General features: G+C 50.8%; 8 protein-coding genes across 8 annotated transcripts; 5 read left to right on the top strand and 3 right to left on the bottom strand.

Moving 5' to 3' along the window:
• Positions 1-96: 96 nt before the first annotated feature.
• Positions 97-1,141, top strand: N7443_008709 (RTA1 domain-containing protein; the record flags this gene model as incomplete). Its single annotated transcript, XM_056888765.1, has 3 exons — positions 97-271; positions 322-570; positions 663-1,141. The coding sequence occupies 3 exons, from the start codon at positions 97-99 to the stop codon at positions 1,139-1,141; spliced, it is 903 nt and encodes a 300-aa protein (XP_056738067.1).
• Positions 1,142-1,994: 853 nt separating this feature from the next.
• On the bottom strand, positions 1,995-3,804 carry N7443_008708 (FAD-binding oxidoreductase; the record flags this gene model as incomplete). Its single annotated transcript, XM_056888764.1, has 3 exons — positions 1,995-2,286; positions 2,344-2,632; positions 2,682-3,804. The coding sequence occupies 3 exons, from the start codon at positions 3,802-3,804 to the stop codon at positions 1,995-1,997; spliced, it is 1,704 nt and encodes a 567-aa protein (XP_056738066.1).
• A 263-nt stretch (positions 3,805-4,067) lies between these two features.
• N7443_008707 (UbiA family prenyltransferase) lies at positions 4,068-4,976 on the bottom strand (the record flags this gene model as incomplete). The annotated part of the gene is made up of 1 exon (XM_056888763.1): positions 4,068-4,976. The coding sequence occupies one exon, from the start codon at positions 4,974-4,976 to the stop codon at positions 4,068-4,070; it is 909 nt and encodes a 302-aa protein (XP_056738065.1).
• A 235-nt stretch (positions 4,977-5,211) lies between these two features.
• On the top strand, positions 5,212-7,092 carry N7443_008706 (cytochrome P450; the record flags this gene model as incomplete). The annotated part of the gene is made up of 6 exons (XM_056888762.1): positions 5,212-5,566; positions 5,626-5,808; positions 5,860-6,209; positions 6,272-6,677; positions 6,731-6,832; positions 6,905-7,092. The coding sequence occupies 6 exons, from the start codon at positions 5,212-5,214 to the stop codon at positions 7,090-7,092; spliced, it is 1,584 nt and encodes a 527-aa protein (XP_056738064.1).
• Positions 7,093-7,907: 815 nt separating this feature from the next.
• Positions 7,908-8,970, bottom strand: N7443_008705 (SDR family NAD(P)-dependent oxidoreductase; the record flags this gene model as incomplete). The annotated part of the gene is made up of 4 exons (XM_056888761.1): positions 7,908-8,083; positions 8,136-8,418; positions 8,494-8,772; positions 8,854-8,970. The coding sequence occupies 4 exons, from the start codon at positions 8,968-8,970 to the stop codon at positions 7,908-7,910; spliced, it is 855 nt and encodes a 284-aa protein (XP_056738063.1).
• A 324-nt stretch (positions 8,971-9,294) lies between these two features.
• On the top strand, positions 9,295-10,520 carry N7443_008704 (Ribosome biogenesis protein bms1; the record flags this gene model as incomplete). Its single annotated transcript, XM_056888760.1, is given in 5 exon segments — positions 9,295-9,444; positions 9,495-9,599; positions 9,648-10,024; positions 10,074-10,379; positions 10,397-10,520. 5 exon segments carry the CDS (start codon positions 9,295-9,297, stop codon positions 10,518-10,520), a joined length of 1,062 nt encoding a protein of 353 aa, XP_056738062.1.
• A 1,150-nt stretch (positions 10,521-11,670) lies between these two features.
• On the top strand, positions 11,671-13,302 carry faeB-2 (putative feruloyl esterase; the record flags this gene model as incomplete). The annotated part of the gene is made up of 2 exons (XM_056888759.1): positions 11,671-12,007; positions 12,059-13,302. The coding sequence occupies 2 exons, from the start codon at positions 11,671-11,673 to the stop codon at positions 13,300-13,302; spliced, it is 1,581 nt and encodes a 526-aa protein (XP_056738061.1).
• A 522-nt stretch (positions 13,303-13,824) lies between these two features.
• N7443_008702 (uncharacterized protein) lies at positions 13,825-14,784 on the top strand (the record flags this gene model as incomplete). The annotated part of the gene is made up of 1 exon (XM_056888758.1): positions 13,825-14,784. One exon carries the CDS (start codon positions 13,825-13,827, stop codon positions 14,782-14,784), a length of 960 nt encoding a protein of 319 aa, XP_056738060.1.
• Positions 14,785-15,185: the final 401 nt, after the last annotated feature.

Raw genomic sequence — 15,185 nt, 5'->3', positions numbered from 1 at the left:
TTTCCCATCCATGCTTCCTTCTTAACTCCTCTTTGCAGACCAATCAAGACTATCTGCCCCTCAAAGTTCCAAGCGAAAGTCGACTTAACAGCCATCATGTCGGATAACTCATCATCGACCACTTTCAGTTTTGTTTTCTATTACTATTCGCCATCAAGTGCGGCTGCGGGTATTTTTCTCGTCTTGTTTGGTCTGAGCAGTGTTCTGCACTTCTATCAACTCGTGCGGACACGAACATGGTTCATGATTGCCTTCTTGATTGGAGGACTAAGTAAATTCCCCTTGTTAGCCACATATAACATGTCTAACAATGTCTTCTAGTGGAAACCGTCGGTTATGTCGGTCGCTTACTTTCCTCCTTCCAAACCCCCAACTTCACCAAAGGTCCCTACATTATCCAAAGTGCCCTGCTTTTGATCGCTCCAGCCTTCTTTGCTGCGAGTATCTACATGACGCTAGGTCGCATTATCCAAATGATGGATGGGGAGAAGTGCTCGGTCATTAAGCCCAGGTGGTTGACCAAGATCTTTGTGATTGGAGATGTTTTGTCTTTCTTGATGCAAGCTTCTGGTAAGTGTTCACTTCTATCCGCCTTTTTCAGACTAAGCCTGACCGGCTCAATTCAATTATTACACGGTACCATGATACTAATGATTTAAAAGGAGCGGGACTTATGGTCACCAGCAAGAGCGGCGTAAACACCGGCGAGAACGTTATCATTGGCGGTCTCTTTGTGCAGATCGTCTTCTTCGGCTTTTTCGTCATCACCGCTGCTTTGTTCCAGATGAGAACCACTAAGACCCCGTCAGCTCGATCTATGGAGTTAAAAGTCGTGTGGAATCGCCACATGAGTGCCCTTTATGTCGCCAGTGTTCTCATCCTGGTCCGATCGGTCGTTCGTGTGGTCGAGTATATCGAGGGATACCAGGGATTCCTCATGAAGCATGAGGTCTTTATCTATGTCTTTGACGCTTTGCTCATGTTCGCTGTGATGCTGGTTCTTCACTATGCGCACCCCAGCGAGATCAACTGCTTGGTGGGCCGTGGTGATAAGTATTCAGTCAAGGTTTTCAAGACACGAAATTTTGTTTTTTGCTCCGCCCTGGAGATGCCGGTAGAGGCGGTCAATACCAAGGTTTGAATTGGAGTCCAGACTTGGTTTTTTTTTTTCACTTGGACGGAGTTTGTACTGACTTGATGGCCATGGGTTTTTGAGAGATATTCGTGAATTTCTAGACTATCCCTTTTGCTTTGATTCCTTGGGTCTTGTTTTTATTTGAGAATTCATGATACCTGTGCCCATTATTTGCTCAAATACCAGTCAATATGCATCTAGAAATTTGCGCCCCCAAGATCCTATGCACTGCGAATCACCCTTTATGCTGTAACAGGAATCAAGTAATGTGGTGGGAACTACGGTGTATTGTCCTATCTCTATCTACTTGAATACGTCTAAGGCACTAATATACACAAGCCTCTTGTATCGAAATATCGAATTTCATTAATGTTAGGCAAATCTAAGTTATCGTAGGCATAGAAATATATCTTACTAGGATCATAGATATTCATATCATATGCTACCGCGACACTCGCTATATAGTTTCTGGATGGTATTAGTGGAATATGAACACTTGTGAATGGGATACCATATTCACCAATCCCATGAGTTTTTCAACAGCAAACCTGGTTCATTCTGAGTTCCGTGCCGGGCCGTAATCCGTGCCGAAGTCTTGAGTGGGACCCGTACGCCTTTCCATATTGGCTCGGCGCCGGCACCGGCGCTCTCGATGTTACTGATATTTTATGCATAAATCAAGGCCTCGGAGCTTCGAAAGCGCTGAAACTACTGTACTGCAAACCCGTGAAAATATTGGTACTTATTTTGAATAGATAACTAGATAAATAGGTAGCTCTCGTCCCATCGAATTGTTAATATTTACTTAACTAAAACATATAACTTGGAATCCGAGGTGCCTGAAACCTGAAAATACTTTTCATGCGCATGCTGCCCGGCAAAGTCGTCCATCCAACTCCTCATGCCACCACTCGCTGCCGACAGCAGTGCGAGCATAGAAAACATGCTCGGGATCATACTTCGCTTTAATAACCTCCAGTAGCGGGTATTTATCGCCATAGAAGACCGATTGCCAATCAGGCTGTCTCCAGTCCGCTTCGTTGAGGTACGCTCCGCCACCAGGACTCAGAGCGGCGAGGCGAGGAACAATTGAGTCCGTCATCAGGGACTGGCATTGGATATCCACCTTGGGGTTCGTGTAATTGTAAGTGCTTATCAAATAGTTAGTGCTGAGTGGCAATAGGAAGTGAGGGGTAGAAATGACGTACGTTCCGAGCACGAAGGAGATGGCGGCATCGCGCCAGGCAGGATTCACTGCGTTGAAGGGGATAGCGGCACGGGACACATTGAGTGAGACACCAGATACGACTACGCCCTCTTCGGCAATGCTCCGGATGGCTGATATCAGCGAAGCGAGGTCAGATTCAACTGTTGACCGCGGTATTAGGCGTCCTCCAATCTGGGCTTCTGTGATGTTACTATGGGGATTCATGGCTTGGAAGCTAGCCCAGAAAGTGGGGAACTCCTGAATATCGTAGGCTGCGATAGTGGTAAGCACTACAAGGCACGGCCCATGGATCCACTTCATTTGGGGGCGGGGACTCACTGTAGCTTATGTTGCTCTGCTTGAGCAGAGCCAAGGTTGGCGTGAGTGCCTCCTGTAGCTGATCCCGGCGGCCTCCCGGGAGCGAAATAGGTGTCAAACTGAAGATTGAGCCGGAAATTGCCCAGATCGCAACGGCCCCCGCGTCGAGGAGCGGCAGGATATCCACCACAAATGTTTGCACGATTTTCCAAAACTCTGTTGACACGCCAGTCCCATCAAACGTGAGAGTCGCAGAAGATGTGGTCATCTCTGGATGTGTCTTCACCGTAACGCTGAGTACAACGGCATAGGTACCGCCGCCGCCACCGCTAAGAGCCCAGTACAGATCAGCATTTTCAGTCGGTGAAGCTGTCAACAACTTTCCATCAGCTGTGACGACTTCCCATTCAAGAGCTTGATCTGCAGCAAGCCCGAACTGAGAGGCAAGCTGACCATGGCCCCCACCCTGAGTGTATCCGCCGGCGATGCCAACGCTCTCGCAATTTCCGGTGACGACAACCTTGTCCTGTGCGTGCGCTGCAGCCGTTGCTTCAAATCCTTGGATCCCCGCGCCTAGCCGCATAGCGGAACCAGTGTAGTGGGCAGAACTATATTCGAGATGCTGTGTGTCCTTGAGATAGTGGGTCCACAGAGCTACTGCACCAGGTGCAGTTGACTTGCCCAAATAGTCATGTCCCGTGTTGCGAATGGCGAGGCGAATGTTGTGCTCGTTGGTAAAGCGTAGGGTCTTCTGGACGTCTTCAGCGGTGCTGACATTGACCGCAAACCACTGCACAGAGCCGATATTGCAGGGAACATCGGGGGCCAGGAACGGGTCGCAAGAGAAATTGGAAAACCATGAGGCCATGGGTGACGAGGAAGTATCGTAATGAGTAACAGGATAGCCCCAGTCAGAGATCAAATCAGCGCACGCTTCCGGATCATAGGCGGCGTATTCCCCGTGAGTGTGACAGACGCTCCCGATTGGTACCGTTGAGATCAGTTTGCCGCCGAGGGTCGCGTTGAAATCGCTCCACTGCTGCAGTGAGGGCCAACAAGGCTCATTGGGGAAACAGCGACATGAGGGGCTGGTCGCCTGGATGCCGAGCACCAGGGGGGCCCAAAAGAAAATACCCTGCCACATGTCGAGACACCGTTGACGCCCGTGTCGCGCTGAATTGGGGGATGGGTGGTGGTAAGACAGGGGAGGATCTACAGGGAGCTATATACCAGCACCATTGGAGTGTCCCCTTTTTGGCCTTTTCTCTCAGAAGGCAATTTTACATGGAAGGAATGAAAAGCGCGGGATGTTATTACTCGCAGGATTCCCGCTTAGCTTGAAGTATTATTGGGTATGGGTACAATCACGGCGGGGTCAAAGGTCAGCACCAAGTTTCGAGAACAAAGCTAGCGCTGTAACCAGAGAAGGACAGGCAGGGAATAGACTACAACCTGCCATGCACACCAATATTTCCAGGCCATCGAGTCGTTTTGCTTTTTCACCACGTGGAATCCCACCCAAAGCCCGACGCACATGGGAGCTGCATATCCCCACAGCGGAAGTCGCCAGAACAAGGAGCACGCAATGCTCCAGAAGAGAACAAACCCCGTGATCATCCATCGTGAGACTGAATCCCCCAATACGAGAGGCCAGGTCAGGCGTCCGCGGGTCGCATCTCCTGCCTGATCTTTCAGGTCTTGCACTTGCATGGTGGTGAGAATAATGCCGCTCATCATGGCAATCCAGCGGTATCCTTGTTCCGTAATGTGATGGTGGGGGCCGATGGCAATTTTGAGCGAGCTAGACAAGTACAGACCGTAACCAAGGGCGATTATCAAATCACGAATAATCTCGTCGCCCCCATGCAGATCGTTGTACAGCCAAGTAAGAATCAGGATGAAGGAGCTCTCCGTCCCCACTCCGAGGAAAGCGCTAATGAGCAGCACGGTGGGAATGGCCCCTAGCAGCAACCTCCGAGTCGCCTCCGGACTGATTTGCTTCGTGAGCAGCGGACGCCATGGTTTGTTCAACTGATCCTCCACTATCGACTCGGGGAGGCGTTGATTGGCTAGGTCGAACACGAAGACGTTAGCCCAGTTGAAGAGCACGACCTGTAGGCCCCGGAGAAGCAGGTCAATAGGTCGGAGAGGTTCCAGGCAGCTGGTGAGGATTGGTGCCGCTAGAGCTGCAAGTAGCCCAAACCCCGAGTTGGGGAGTACAAAGGTAGGGAAGTTGCTCTCCGTGAACTGCCAAATGAGCAGTGGCAGATGCGCTAAACACAGGCGATCGTCTTGATCCGGATTAGGCTTTGACATCTTTAGCAAGGTGATTTGAAGAATGGAATTGCCGAGGACGCCAGGCTGCCTATCACTGAAGAGAGAAGACGAGCTCCTTCTTATACCTTGTAGCTGTCAATGACGGCTTAGTTCTTCACTCGGCCGTTTGTGTCCCAAGAGATATCTTACTTCCCCCCACTTCGTCGCTTCGTCACTTCTGCTCTTGAGCTTCCCCCACTCTAATTATCTCTTTTCCCTCTCTCCAATTATCGTTATGGAAAAGCCTATCCATTTCGTGATTGGGGCGGCCCTCGGCATTGCGATGCATCTGAATGTCTTTATTCACGGGGAGTGGCATGTCCGTGCTCCTCAGATTGTTCTATATCACCTCGCCTATTTTGCATTTCACTCATTCCTCGTCAAGGCCCACTGGATAATCCCAGGGTACATAATTGGGCTCTTTTCGAGCATCACTATCTACCGCATCTTCTTCCACCGTCTCAGGCATTTCCCTGGTCCCATCTGGGCCAGCATCACCAAAATATGGCACGCCTGGCAGGCCCGCCACCGCACAAATTACCTGGTTTTGGAACGGCTTCACAACCAATACGGAGATTTCGTCCGAACCGGTATGAATCTCCAAGTTTCAGACCACTCTTTTCATTCCATGTCTAACGGATGCTTCTAGGGCCGAGTGAGATCACAGTCTACCATCCAGATGTGTTCATGGCCATCGACGGCCCCTCTGGCAGCTGTGTCAAGTCAGAATGGTACGACGTACTCCACCCCAAGATGTCCTTGGTGACTGCGCGTGACAAGAAAGTGCATGGATCCCGTCGCCGACAATGGAATCGAGGATTCACGTCTCAAGGTGAGAGCCCCTTACAGCAACTGTGTTGTACACATTGACTAAAAACAACAGCTTTGGACGATTACCAAGAACGGATTATTCCGCTGATTGATCAGTTGGAACGCTGCATCGACAAAGACATGCACGCAGGAAAGCCATCTGACATGAGAGACATGTTCTTCTGGCTTGGATTCGATCGCATGGGTGACTTCATTTTCAGTCGTACTTTCAACATGCTTTCCCGCGGCGAATGGCACCATATCATCTTGCTTCTACAGCGCGCTTTGTCTCTCTTGGGCCCGCTGAGTCCACTGCCTTGGATGGTTCATATTGCTTTCAAACTTCTCCCTCGTGTGTGGATTCTGCGCGACTGGTTCCGTATGGTTTCATGGTGTGAAGGGCAGATGGTGGATCGATTGAAGGTAAGTCATTTGGTCAATTGTGTTGAATTGCCACACACTGTATACTGACTATTCGTATACAGGCCCCGAAAAGCACTGAGAAAGTCCTGGACGTGGCCCACTATCTTCTTCAAGATGCTCGAGACGACCTGGAGCAATTTCCATGGCTGACAGGCGACAGCATTCTAGCCATCGTGGCAGGAAGCGAGCCCACCGCAGCTGTTCTTATTGGGCTCTTCTATGAGCTAGCCAAAGCTCCACACCAAACAGACATGATCGTTCAGGAGCTCAGGGACATCAATATCAAAGACACCCGAGCACTAGCACAATGCACCCGTCTCGATGCCGTGATTTCAGAGGCTCTGCGCCTGTATCCCGCCTTGCCAACCGGAGGAAACCGAAAGACGACTAAAGATGGTGTCATGATCGGAGGGGTCTACATCCCACCCGAAACCACAATCGTTGCCCCCAGATATGTCATCTCACGCCGTAAGTGGCAACTCCCATTTCCAGGACCACCGATGCTAATTCATCCCAAACAGGGGAGGACTGTTTTGACCAACCACGCAAGTTCATTCCAGAGAGATGGTATACGCACCCCGATATGGTCCGCAACAAAGCGGCCTTTGCACCCTTCGGCACGGGTAAGCAAACAATCCACCCAGATACTACCTCTACAAGGTCCCCCACTCCCTGGCCCCATCTAACTTCTTCAGGCCACACGAGCTGCATCGGCCGAGCCCTCGCAATGAATGACATGCGTCTCATAACAGCCCGCCTAGTTCGGAAATACCGGTTCAGCATTCCGCCCGGCGAGACCGGCGACTCAGTCTGGAAAGACCTCAAGGACCAATTCACGTCGAACCCGGGCCGCTTACGGTTGGGCTTCGAATTCCGGGAATGAGTCAGACGTCCGACATGGCTGGTCAGTGGAGACTGTACTACTCAGTTTCGTGCGAAAGTGACAGTGCTGCAGGGACGCAAATAAGATGATAGGAATTAAAGACCCACTCTTTGAGGGGGTGGTCAGCACTTGCTAAATTCAGTCATTGAAAATCCCATAAGCACTATAATCAGCTATCTTTCGAGTGGGCCTTTTAGTCCTGGTTTTTCTTCTTTATAGGCGATGATGGTACAGTACCGATGATAGGCATTGTAAGACTATGCAAGTAAGCACGATAGCTCCAGACCGGGCACCTTCGTTGGTGGAGATGGGTGGGGCTAAGTGGGCATTCCCTACAGTAACTCAAGTTAAATCTACACTCCGCCCCCAAAAGGATGCAAGCTAGGATGCGTACTAGGAAACACGCAGAGTGTCTTCTCGGTAGATTCGCCATTTCATCCACCAATACCTATTCACTCGGCCTGAACGTGTGTGACATCATTTTATGAGCTAGGCCTGCAATGTAACCTTGCTGCAGGTATACTGGCCCCCTTTGTACCACCTTGATTGCTGATAGCCGTAGCCTAATTTATTTCTCTGAAGGATCCTCTTGACGCCCCGCACCGGTCAATGATTTTCTAGTCCTAGCCATGGGGCGACATTCTACTGTATTGCGTACATCGAGGGCTAGAAGTTTGCGTGGTTTCTCTGTTTGTTTTTTACTTGTTTCTTTCATGAGGTAAAACACAACCATGGCAACTTGCATTGGCAAAAAAGACTATTGTGCCGCTGCATTTCTGATAGCTCACACCCACACAAATAAAGAAAGAAAAAAATTAGTCGGATGGAAAGGGCCAGCCATAAACGCCCGAGGTCAAAAGCAAGCCGGACTTGATTTTCTCTGCCTTGGCCTTGAGTTCCTCAACGTCCCAGTTAGCCCACGCACAGCGACCATTCAGGAAAGACGCTTCGGGGCTAGTCAACCAAACCATGAACTCTGCAGGGAGATCCACTAGTGCTTGCGATTAGCTAAAGATAGACATTGCATGATGAGCGCTGCTTACCGGAGTCAATGGGAAGTTTGCTGGGATCCGCGCCCGAGCTCCGAAGAATGTTGGTGTCAACCATGCCAGGGTGCAAAGCGGCTGCAAAGACGGTCGGGTTTTCCGCAGCCAAGAACTCCATCAGCTTGATCAAGGTAAGCTTAGAGCTAATGTACGCCGAGAGGTTCACGAGTCTGGCGGCTGGGAAGACCACGGCTGCAGTCAGCGCCACGACGGCTGCACATGTCGGGTTGGCAGTAGGTAAGAAGGCGTTGGATGCGATCATCGTTCCTTTGACGTTAGTCTAGCGACCATCGTTAACATTGATTTCGGGAATTATCAAATTAAGGGGATTTCGGGGGCAAGGGGGATCGGCGACCTCGAAGCTCTTCCACCAGTCGTCGACTGATGACTCGCGGATGGATGCTGGCCCCGCGACGTAACCTGCAGCCAGGACCAATACATCCCACGTTCCTGTGGCAGCGGCGATTTCGGTAATGGCCGTCTCATCCGTGACATCGGCCGCGTAGATCGAGCTGCTGCAATTCAGAGTCTTCTGGGTTTCGACCAGAGGTGCTTCGTTTCGTCCGATTAATACGATCTTGTTGGCGCCGGCACTGGCAAAAGCCACGGCTGTGGCACGACCGATTCCACTGCCCTAAGGAGTGTCAGAAGAGCAGTCACATTCAAAAGCTTGTTTATGCCCCCATGGATCGGCAGTCAGATAGAAGCCGCGTACTGCACCAGTGATAATGACTGTTTTACCGGCAGCGCTCAGCTCGGGCCGTGACGGAGAAATGGCCTTGTAGGGCTCATTGTGCCAGACCGAAGTGAATGATGGAAGTGGAGGGTTCATTGTGTAACCTGAGGAAAGGATGCAAAGATGCGAAAGTTGAAAGAAAGAAAGAAAGAAAGAAAGAACAGGTCAAGTCTGGTCCGCGTTAAAAAAAGGTCAAAACAAAGAGAACCTTGGGGAAAGAAGTACCCGGGATTACCAGTATACTTCGCCCCCAAATTACGAAGTACCTTACCATCGCACACCTGTGGTTGCATGGTCCAACCCCTCCTGGTGCGAAGTTATGCAGTGTGCCACACCGTGGGCTGGATTCCCGGCTGATCACCCGCCTTGCTTATTTCAAGGAGCCCATTTCCTTGGAATGTCGCTTCTCCATCATCCGCCATGGCTGTCAGTCAGGCCGGCGTCAGGTTATCCATATGGATGGCCGTGTTTACCAGCCTTACCACGGCCGTGATCGCCTTGCGCATCTGGGCGATCCATTTAACTCGCAAGAGTCACCAGCTCAGCGATTATCTACTGTTTGTCGCCTATGTACGTCTCCATACTCCGCGCCCTGGTTTCGACGCTAATACTTGATTCAGATTGCGACGATTATCATGGTCGGCTTGAATTATTGGGCTGTCGCGAATGGGTTAGGCGCGCATACCGTCACGCTATCGAAAAGTCAACTCAATGTGCAATTCAAGGTACGCCGAACCGACCATGCTTTCTAAAGACATGCTAACAAAGTTTAGATGATCGTCGGAATTAGCATGACATGGCTCACGGGCACCGTGTGCTGCAAATTATCGATCCTCGCTCTGTATACGAGTCTATTTCACACATTCCGCCCAATTCGCATCCTCGTATGGACGGTGAGCGGCCTCGTCGTCGCATACTTTATCGCCTTTCTACCCATTTTCCTCACGCAATGCCATCCCATCTCCCAGCAGTGGGCTCCCGTACCCGGAGGTGGATGTCGGTCTTTGGCGATCCAGGAGATCGCCTCAATCGCCCTGAACATCTTCCTAGACACGACTATCGCATTGCTCCCGATTCCCGCGCTCTGGCGACTCCGCATGGCACTCCGCAACAAGCTCACAATTGGCGTGATGTTCGGAATGGGCCTCGTGTAAGCTCACTCACTAAAATCACATCTATTCCGAGCTAACCATTCCCAGCGTTGTGGCCGTCATGATCTGGCGTCTAGTCATAACTCTCGACCCAGACACGAACAAAGACTTTGTATTCGGTCTCTACCAAATCGGCCTTGTCAGTTTCCTCGAACTCTGGCTCAGCATGATCATCGTCAGCCTACCCGCGCTGGCACCTCTGTTCCGCCATTACATCGAGCCTCTCTTCTCGCAGAAGCGACCGAGTGCCGGGAACCTTCGCGAAGCCCAGCATACTATTGGAAGTGAGCCGCGTAGACGGGGGAGTATTTGTACTCGGACATCGAAATGGGAGGTGGCAATTACTCGGCGCATGTGAAAACTGGGATAAGTTCTTCGCAGAGTGAGGGTGAAGACACTATCGGTTTGGTGAGAGATATGCAGCCCAATGCGATCGCGATCGCGATGAGAAGGGAAGTTGTTGTTCATGAGGGTCGCAACCCGAGCCCGCTTTGAGTCGGTTTGTCTTGTTTTGGGTTTGTTCGAGTATACCATGGTCGGCTTGTATTGGGTTTCCACCTTTGGGAAAAGGTTGTTTGTATCATTGTTTCAATATTGCAGTGTCCGATCGGCTGCAACTAATTATGAATCCATGAGTCCGCGATGCGTTTACATGACGGACTTCCTCAATCTCAAAGTTTCTCTACTGAGGTCGCAGACCCTCAAGGATTCAATCCCACTCACGATTTGCATCTCGCACTTCCATCTATATGATTCATATCTGTGATTTATTCGGCTCTTTCGTCTCACGTCTGTCCCATCTGCAATCTTCGACGTGTTGCACTTTTAAACCTTCTCTCAGTTGACACTATGGTGCTTCGCCGACGTTTGGCTTGTGGTTCAAATTGTCGAAGCTCTCTTCAGCAGGCATGGAGGCACGTTCTGTGCCTATGCAGGATTTGCCCTTACGGGACGAGGCCTTGGTTCACTAGATGCATGCCCTCGAGGATGAAATGAACGCTATTAGCCACGACAACGACCCCGCGAAGCTTAAGCATTTCCCTCTTACCGAGGTATTCGACGGAATCAACGATGGAGCGCAGGCTTTTCATATTTGTGAGAACACAGTTGAAAGGATTAAGCTTTGCTGACCTCATCTTGAACGCACCGAGGCATCTCGCACGGCGGGATTGCAAGTGCCGAAATCACTAGCCTTGAACCTGCAGTGTACAAACCAAACCCCGCATTTGTGGAGTCCCCGGATTCTATATTCGTGTTTCCTACAATCAAAAGTCCCCGTGCTCGTTCCGGCTCTCCTTGATCGTCGCTCTACCTGCCACACTTTGCGTTTACAATTGCCCGCCACTGTCTCGCCCTGGCCCACTTCGCTGCTCATCAACCAATTCACACTCTCGGATCGCTGCCGCGCCACCGGCATCCGGCTTTTCTTCGGAACATCCTTGTTGTTTGTCGCTCCTTGCCTAAATCGCCAACGGGAAGAATTTGCTTCCCACTTGCCGGTCTTCGGAAGGCCTATCTCCCGAAAAGCCTCCACTACGATGAGGTCAGTGGAGGGTTGTCAAGGGCTGGCCACAGCTAAATACCCTACGAATCCTGTGCCTGTTGATCCTTCTGTACATACTTAGACTTGGGTCAATCGCCTAATATGACTCCATTCTTCGGCCTTTCACTTTTGGCTTTGGGCCAAGTGGCTCTCGCGAGCCAAGATGCATTCCAGACCAAATGTGCACACTTCGCCAACAAAGTTAACATCCCTGACGTCAAGGTCAACTTTGCCGAATACATACCAGGAGGAACGAATCTGTCCCTATCTGACAATGCGCCCAGCTGTGGCGCATCGTCGCAGTCGGTTGCAGTTGACCTTTGTCGGGTCGCAATGGCTGTGAACACATCTGGGAGCAGTGAAATCACGTTGGAGGCATGGTTCCCGCGCGAGTACACAGGTCGCTTTTTGAGTACTGGTAATGGCGGTCTGTCAGGATGTATGTATACCTTAACAGGACAACAATTGGGCCCGGTTTAATCATCAGCAGGCATCCAATACTATGACCTTGCGTACACTGCCCAGTTAGGCTTTGCTACGGTTGGGGCTAACAATGGTCACAATGGCACTTCGGGCGAGCCTTTCTATCGCCATCCTGAGGTCATCAGGGACTTTGCCTACCGCTCTGTTCACACCGGGGTGGTCATTGGTAAGGAGCTCACAAAGAAGTTCTATGACGAGGGCTTCAAGAAGAGTTACTACCTCGGCTGCTCAACTGGCGGTCGTCAGGGATGGAAGTCTGTCCAGAAATATCCCAATGACTTCGATGGCGTAGTGGCCGGCGCTCCTGCGATCAACTTCGCGAACCTGATTTCTTGGAGTGCCCACTTCTATTCTATCACGGGTCCGTCCTCTTCTGATACCTACCTTACACCTGCAGAGTGGAACATTGTGCACGAAGAAATCAACCGTCAATGTGACACCATTGACGGGGCAAAGGATGGCCTCATTGAGGATCCCACCCTCTGCTACCCCATCTTCGAGACACTGATGTGTGCGCCCAAAGCATCAAACACAACCAGCTGTCTGACCAGCGCGCAGGTCCAAACTGTCAACAAGGTCTTCGCTCCCTTCTACGGCATCAACGGCACTCTGTTATATCCTCGCATGCAGCCTGGCTCCGAGAACTATGCCGCGTATATCATGTACAACGGTGAGCCCTTCACATACAGTCAAGACTGGTTCCGATACGTGGTGTACAACAATCCCTCCTGGAATGGCACGAGCTTCAATCTGAAAGACGCAGCCGCCGCACTTGCCCAGAACCCCTACAACATTCAAACCTTTGAGGGCGACCTTTCCCCGTTCCAGAAGTCCGGCGGCAAGGTCCTCCATTACCACGGCATGCAAGATCAGCTTATCAGCTCCGAGGACTCCAAGTTGTACTACTCTCATGTCTCAGACACGATGAAGCTGCCTCCCTCGGAGCTGGATGAGTTCTACCGTTTCTTCACCGTTAGCGGCATGTCGCACTGTGGCCTCGGAGATGGAGCTGCTGGCATCGGTCAGGGCAGTGGTACTTATGCGGGCAGCGATCCGGAAGATAATGTTCTCATGGCTATGGTCAAGTGGGTTGAGGAGGGCGTTGCGCCTGAGACGATTCGTGGGTCCAAGTTTGCCGATGGCGTTGGGACGAAGGTGGAATACCGACGCAAGCACTGTCGCTACCCGCGACGTAATGTGCATGTCGGACCTGGCAATTACACTGATGAGAACTCGTGGCAGTGTATTTAGATTGATTTATGCCTGTCGATCAGCGACTGTGATAGCATATTGGGCGTGAATACACACATATCACATAAGCGACTTTTACGATGGGCGATGTTGACTAGCGGACCGAGTGATTGGTCCTATATGAGATTAAGTGCCCTCATTAGATGGATCAGTTGTATATGTCGTATGAGATTTCATTAATGATTGGGCCAGCGAGTGAGATTACTACCAGACCTTTCCGAATATGGCCTAGCGCCGTGGACTCGCATATGCTTACCATCATCCTCACTTTCTCTTCAAGATTAGTACTTTGTAACTGATCAAATGTCTTCATTCCAGATTTGGATTCATTCTCCACCCCAATCTTCCAATTTCACAACCCCTATAATGGCCAATCTGCATTCGCTCGGACCCCAACACGTGCCACTAGCGCGAAGATTGCTACCCGAACAGGAAACAAGCCATCCCTAGAAAGCTCAAAATCAAGTTCCTAAAGCTCTCAACCATCCTCACCCAATTCCCCATAATCAAACCACATTGAAAATGCCCTTCAAACTATCCGACATCCCAGTCCTCACCGACAAAATCATCCTGGTGACGGGCGGCAACGAAGGCCTAGGTAAAGAGTCCGTCTTCCAACTCGCCACCCGCTCCCCAGCAAAGATCTACCTCGCAGCTCGCAATCCATCCAAGGCCGAAGCAGCCCTATCTGAAATCAAGGAACGTGCCGGTGACAATTGCGCGCCGATTCAGATTCTCAATCTTGATTTGTCTTCTTTCGACTCCGTCAAAAAGGCTGCTGCGGAGGTTATTGCGAATGAATCCCGCCTTGATCTGCTCATCGCCAATGCAGGCGTAATGGGCGCTGATGGCGTCACGAAAGAGGGCTATGAGATCCAGTTCGGCGTGAACCATATGGGTCATGCGCTGTTGATTCGTTCCTTACTTCCGCTTATGCAGGAGACTGCGAAGAGGGAGGGTATCGCTGTGGGCGAGACACGATGTGTCATCTTGTCTTCGGGCGCGGAGGCGTTCGCGCCTGCTTCCATTTATCCATTTGAGGGATTGAAGGGGGATCTTGCATCGACGGGCATGTGGGCGAGGTACGGGATTAGCAAAATGGCTAATTTACATTATGCCTCTCAGCTTGCGAAGCGGTATCCTGAGGCCGAGACGGGGGTTCGCTTTGTTTCGATTCATCCTGGTGCTGTTGTCACCAATCTTGGGGATACTTTGAATAATTGGCCGAAGATTGAGTGGTTAATCAAGAAGGTTGGGGCGACGCTGTTCATGCTTAAGCCTGTGGAGCACGGGGTGAGGAACCAACTTTGGGCTGCTACTTGTTCTGATGGGTCTGGATTGAAGAAGGGTCCTGAGTCGGGTGTTTACTATCATCCGGTGGGTATTGCGGGGAAGGGGACTAAGATGGCGTATGATGAAGGTAAGGCGAGTGAGTTGTGGGAGTGGACCGAGAAGGAGTTGCAACCTTATCTCGAAGTGTAAATTGTGTTATTTTGCTAGGTGGCGCTGGATCGCTCGATTCTTTGGGAGTCCATGTATATTTCGATAGTCTCATGTATAACTCGCACATTTTGTCGCTTTGATCCTTCGATCGTAAGATTTTGATTTATAATGAACACGAGTGTTAAGAAACACGGGATAAACCAGAACAATATGTACGGCGGCGGTGTATCATAGGCATATACGCCTCAATTGTCAGCTAATACTGCCCGGCTTCCGAGGCCTCTCATTTATCTACCGCTTTTTCGCTCGGGCTTCACCGGTGCTTCGGGCCCCGAAGCCCCGCGTCATACATCCGAACGCCTGCAAATCACCATGCCACATATTATAAATACGCCCCTGCAAGACTAGCACTCCTGGAAAATTTCATGAGATACGTCATT

The sequence above is a fragment of the Penicillium atrosanguineum genome (genome assembly GCF_028827265.1).
Source record: "Penicillium atrosanguineum strain IBT 20685 chromosome Unknown utg000007l_segment0_segment0, whole genome shotgun sequence".
Classification (NCBI taxonomy): Eukaryota; Fungi; Ascomycota; class Eurotiomycetes; order Eurotiales; family Aspergillaceae; genus Penicillium; species Penicillium atrosanguineum.
Note: the sequence above shows the minus strand (reverse complement) of the source record. Positions and strands in the feature narration are given on the sequence as shown.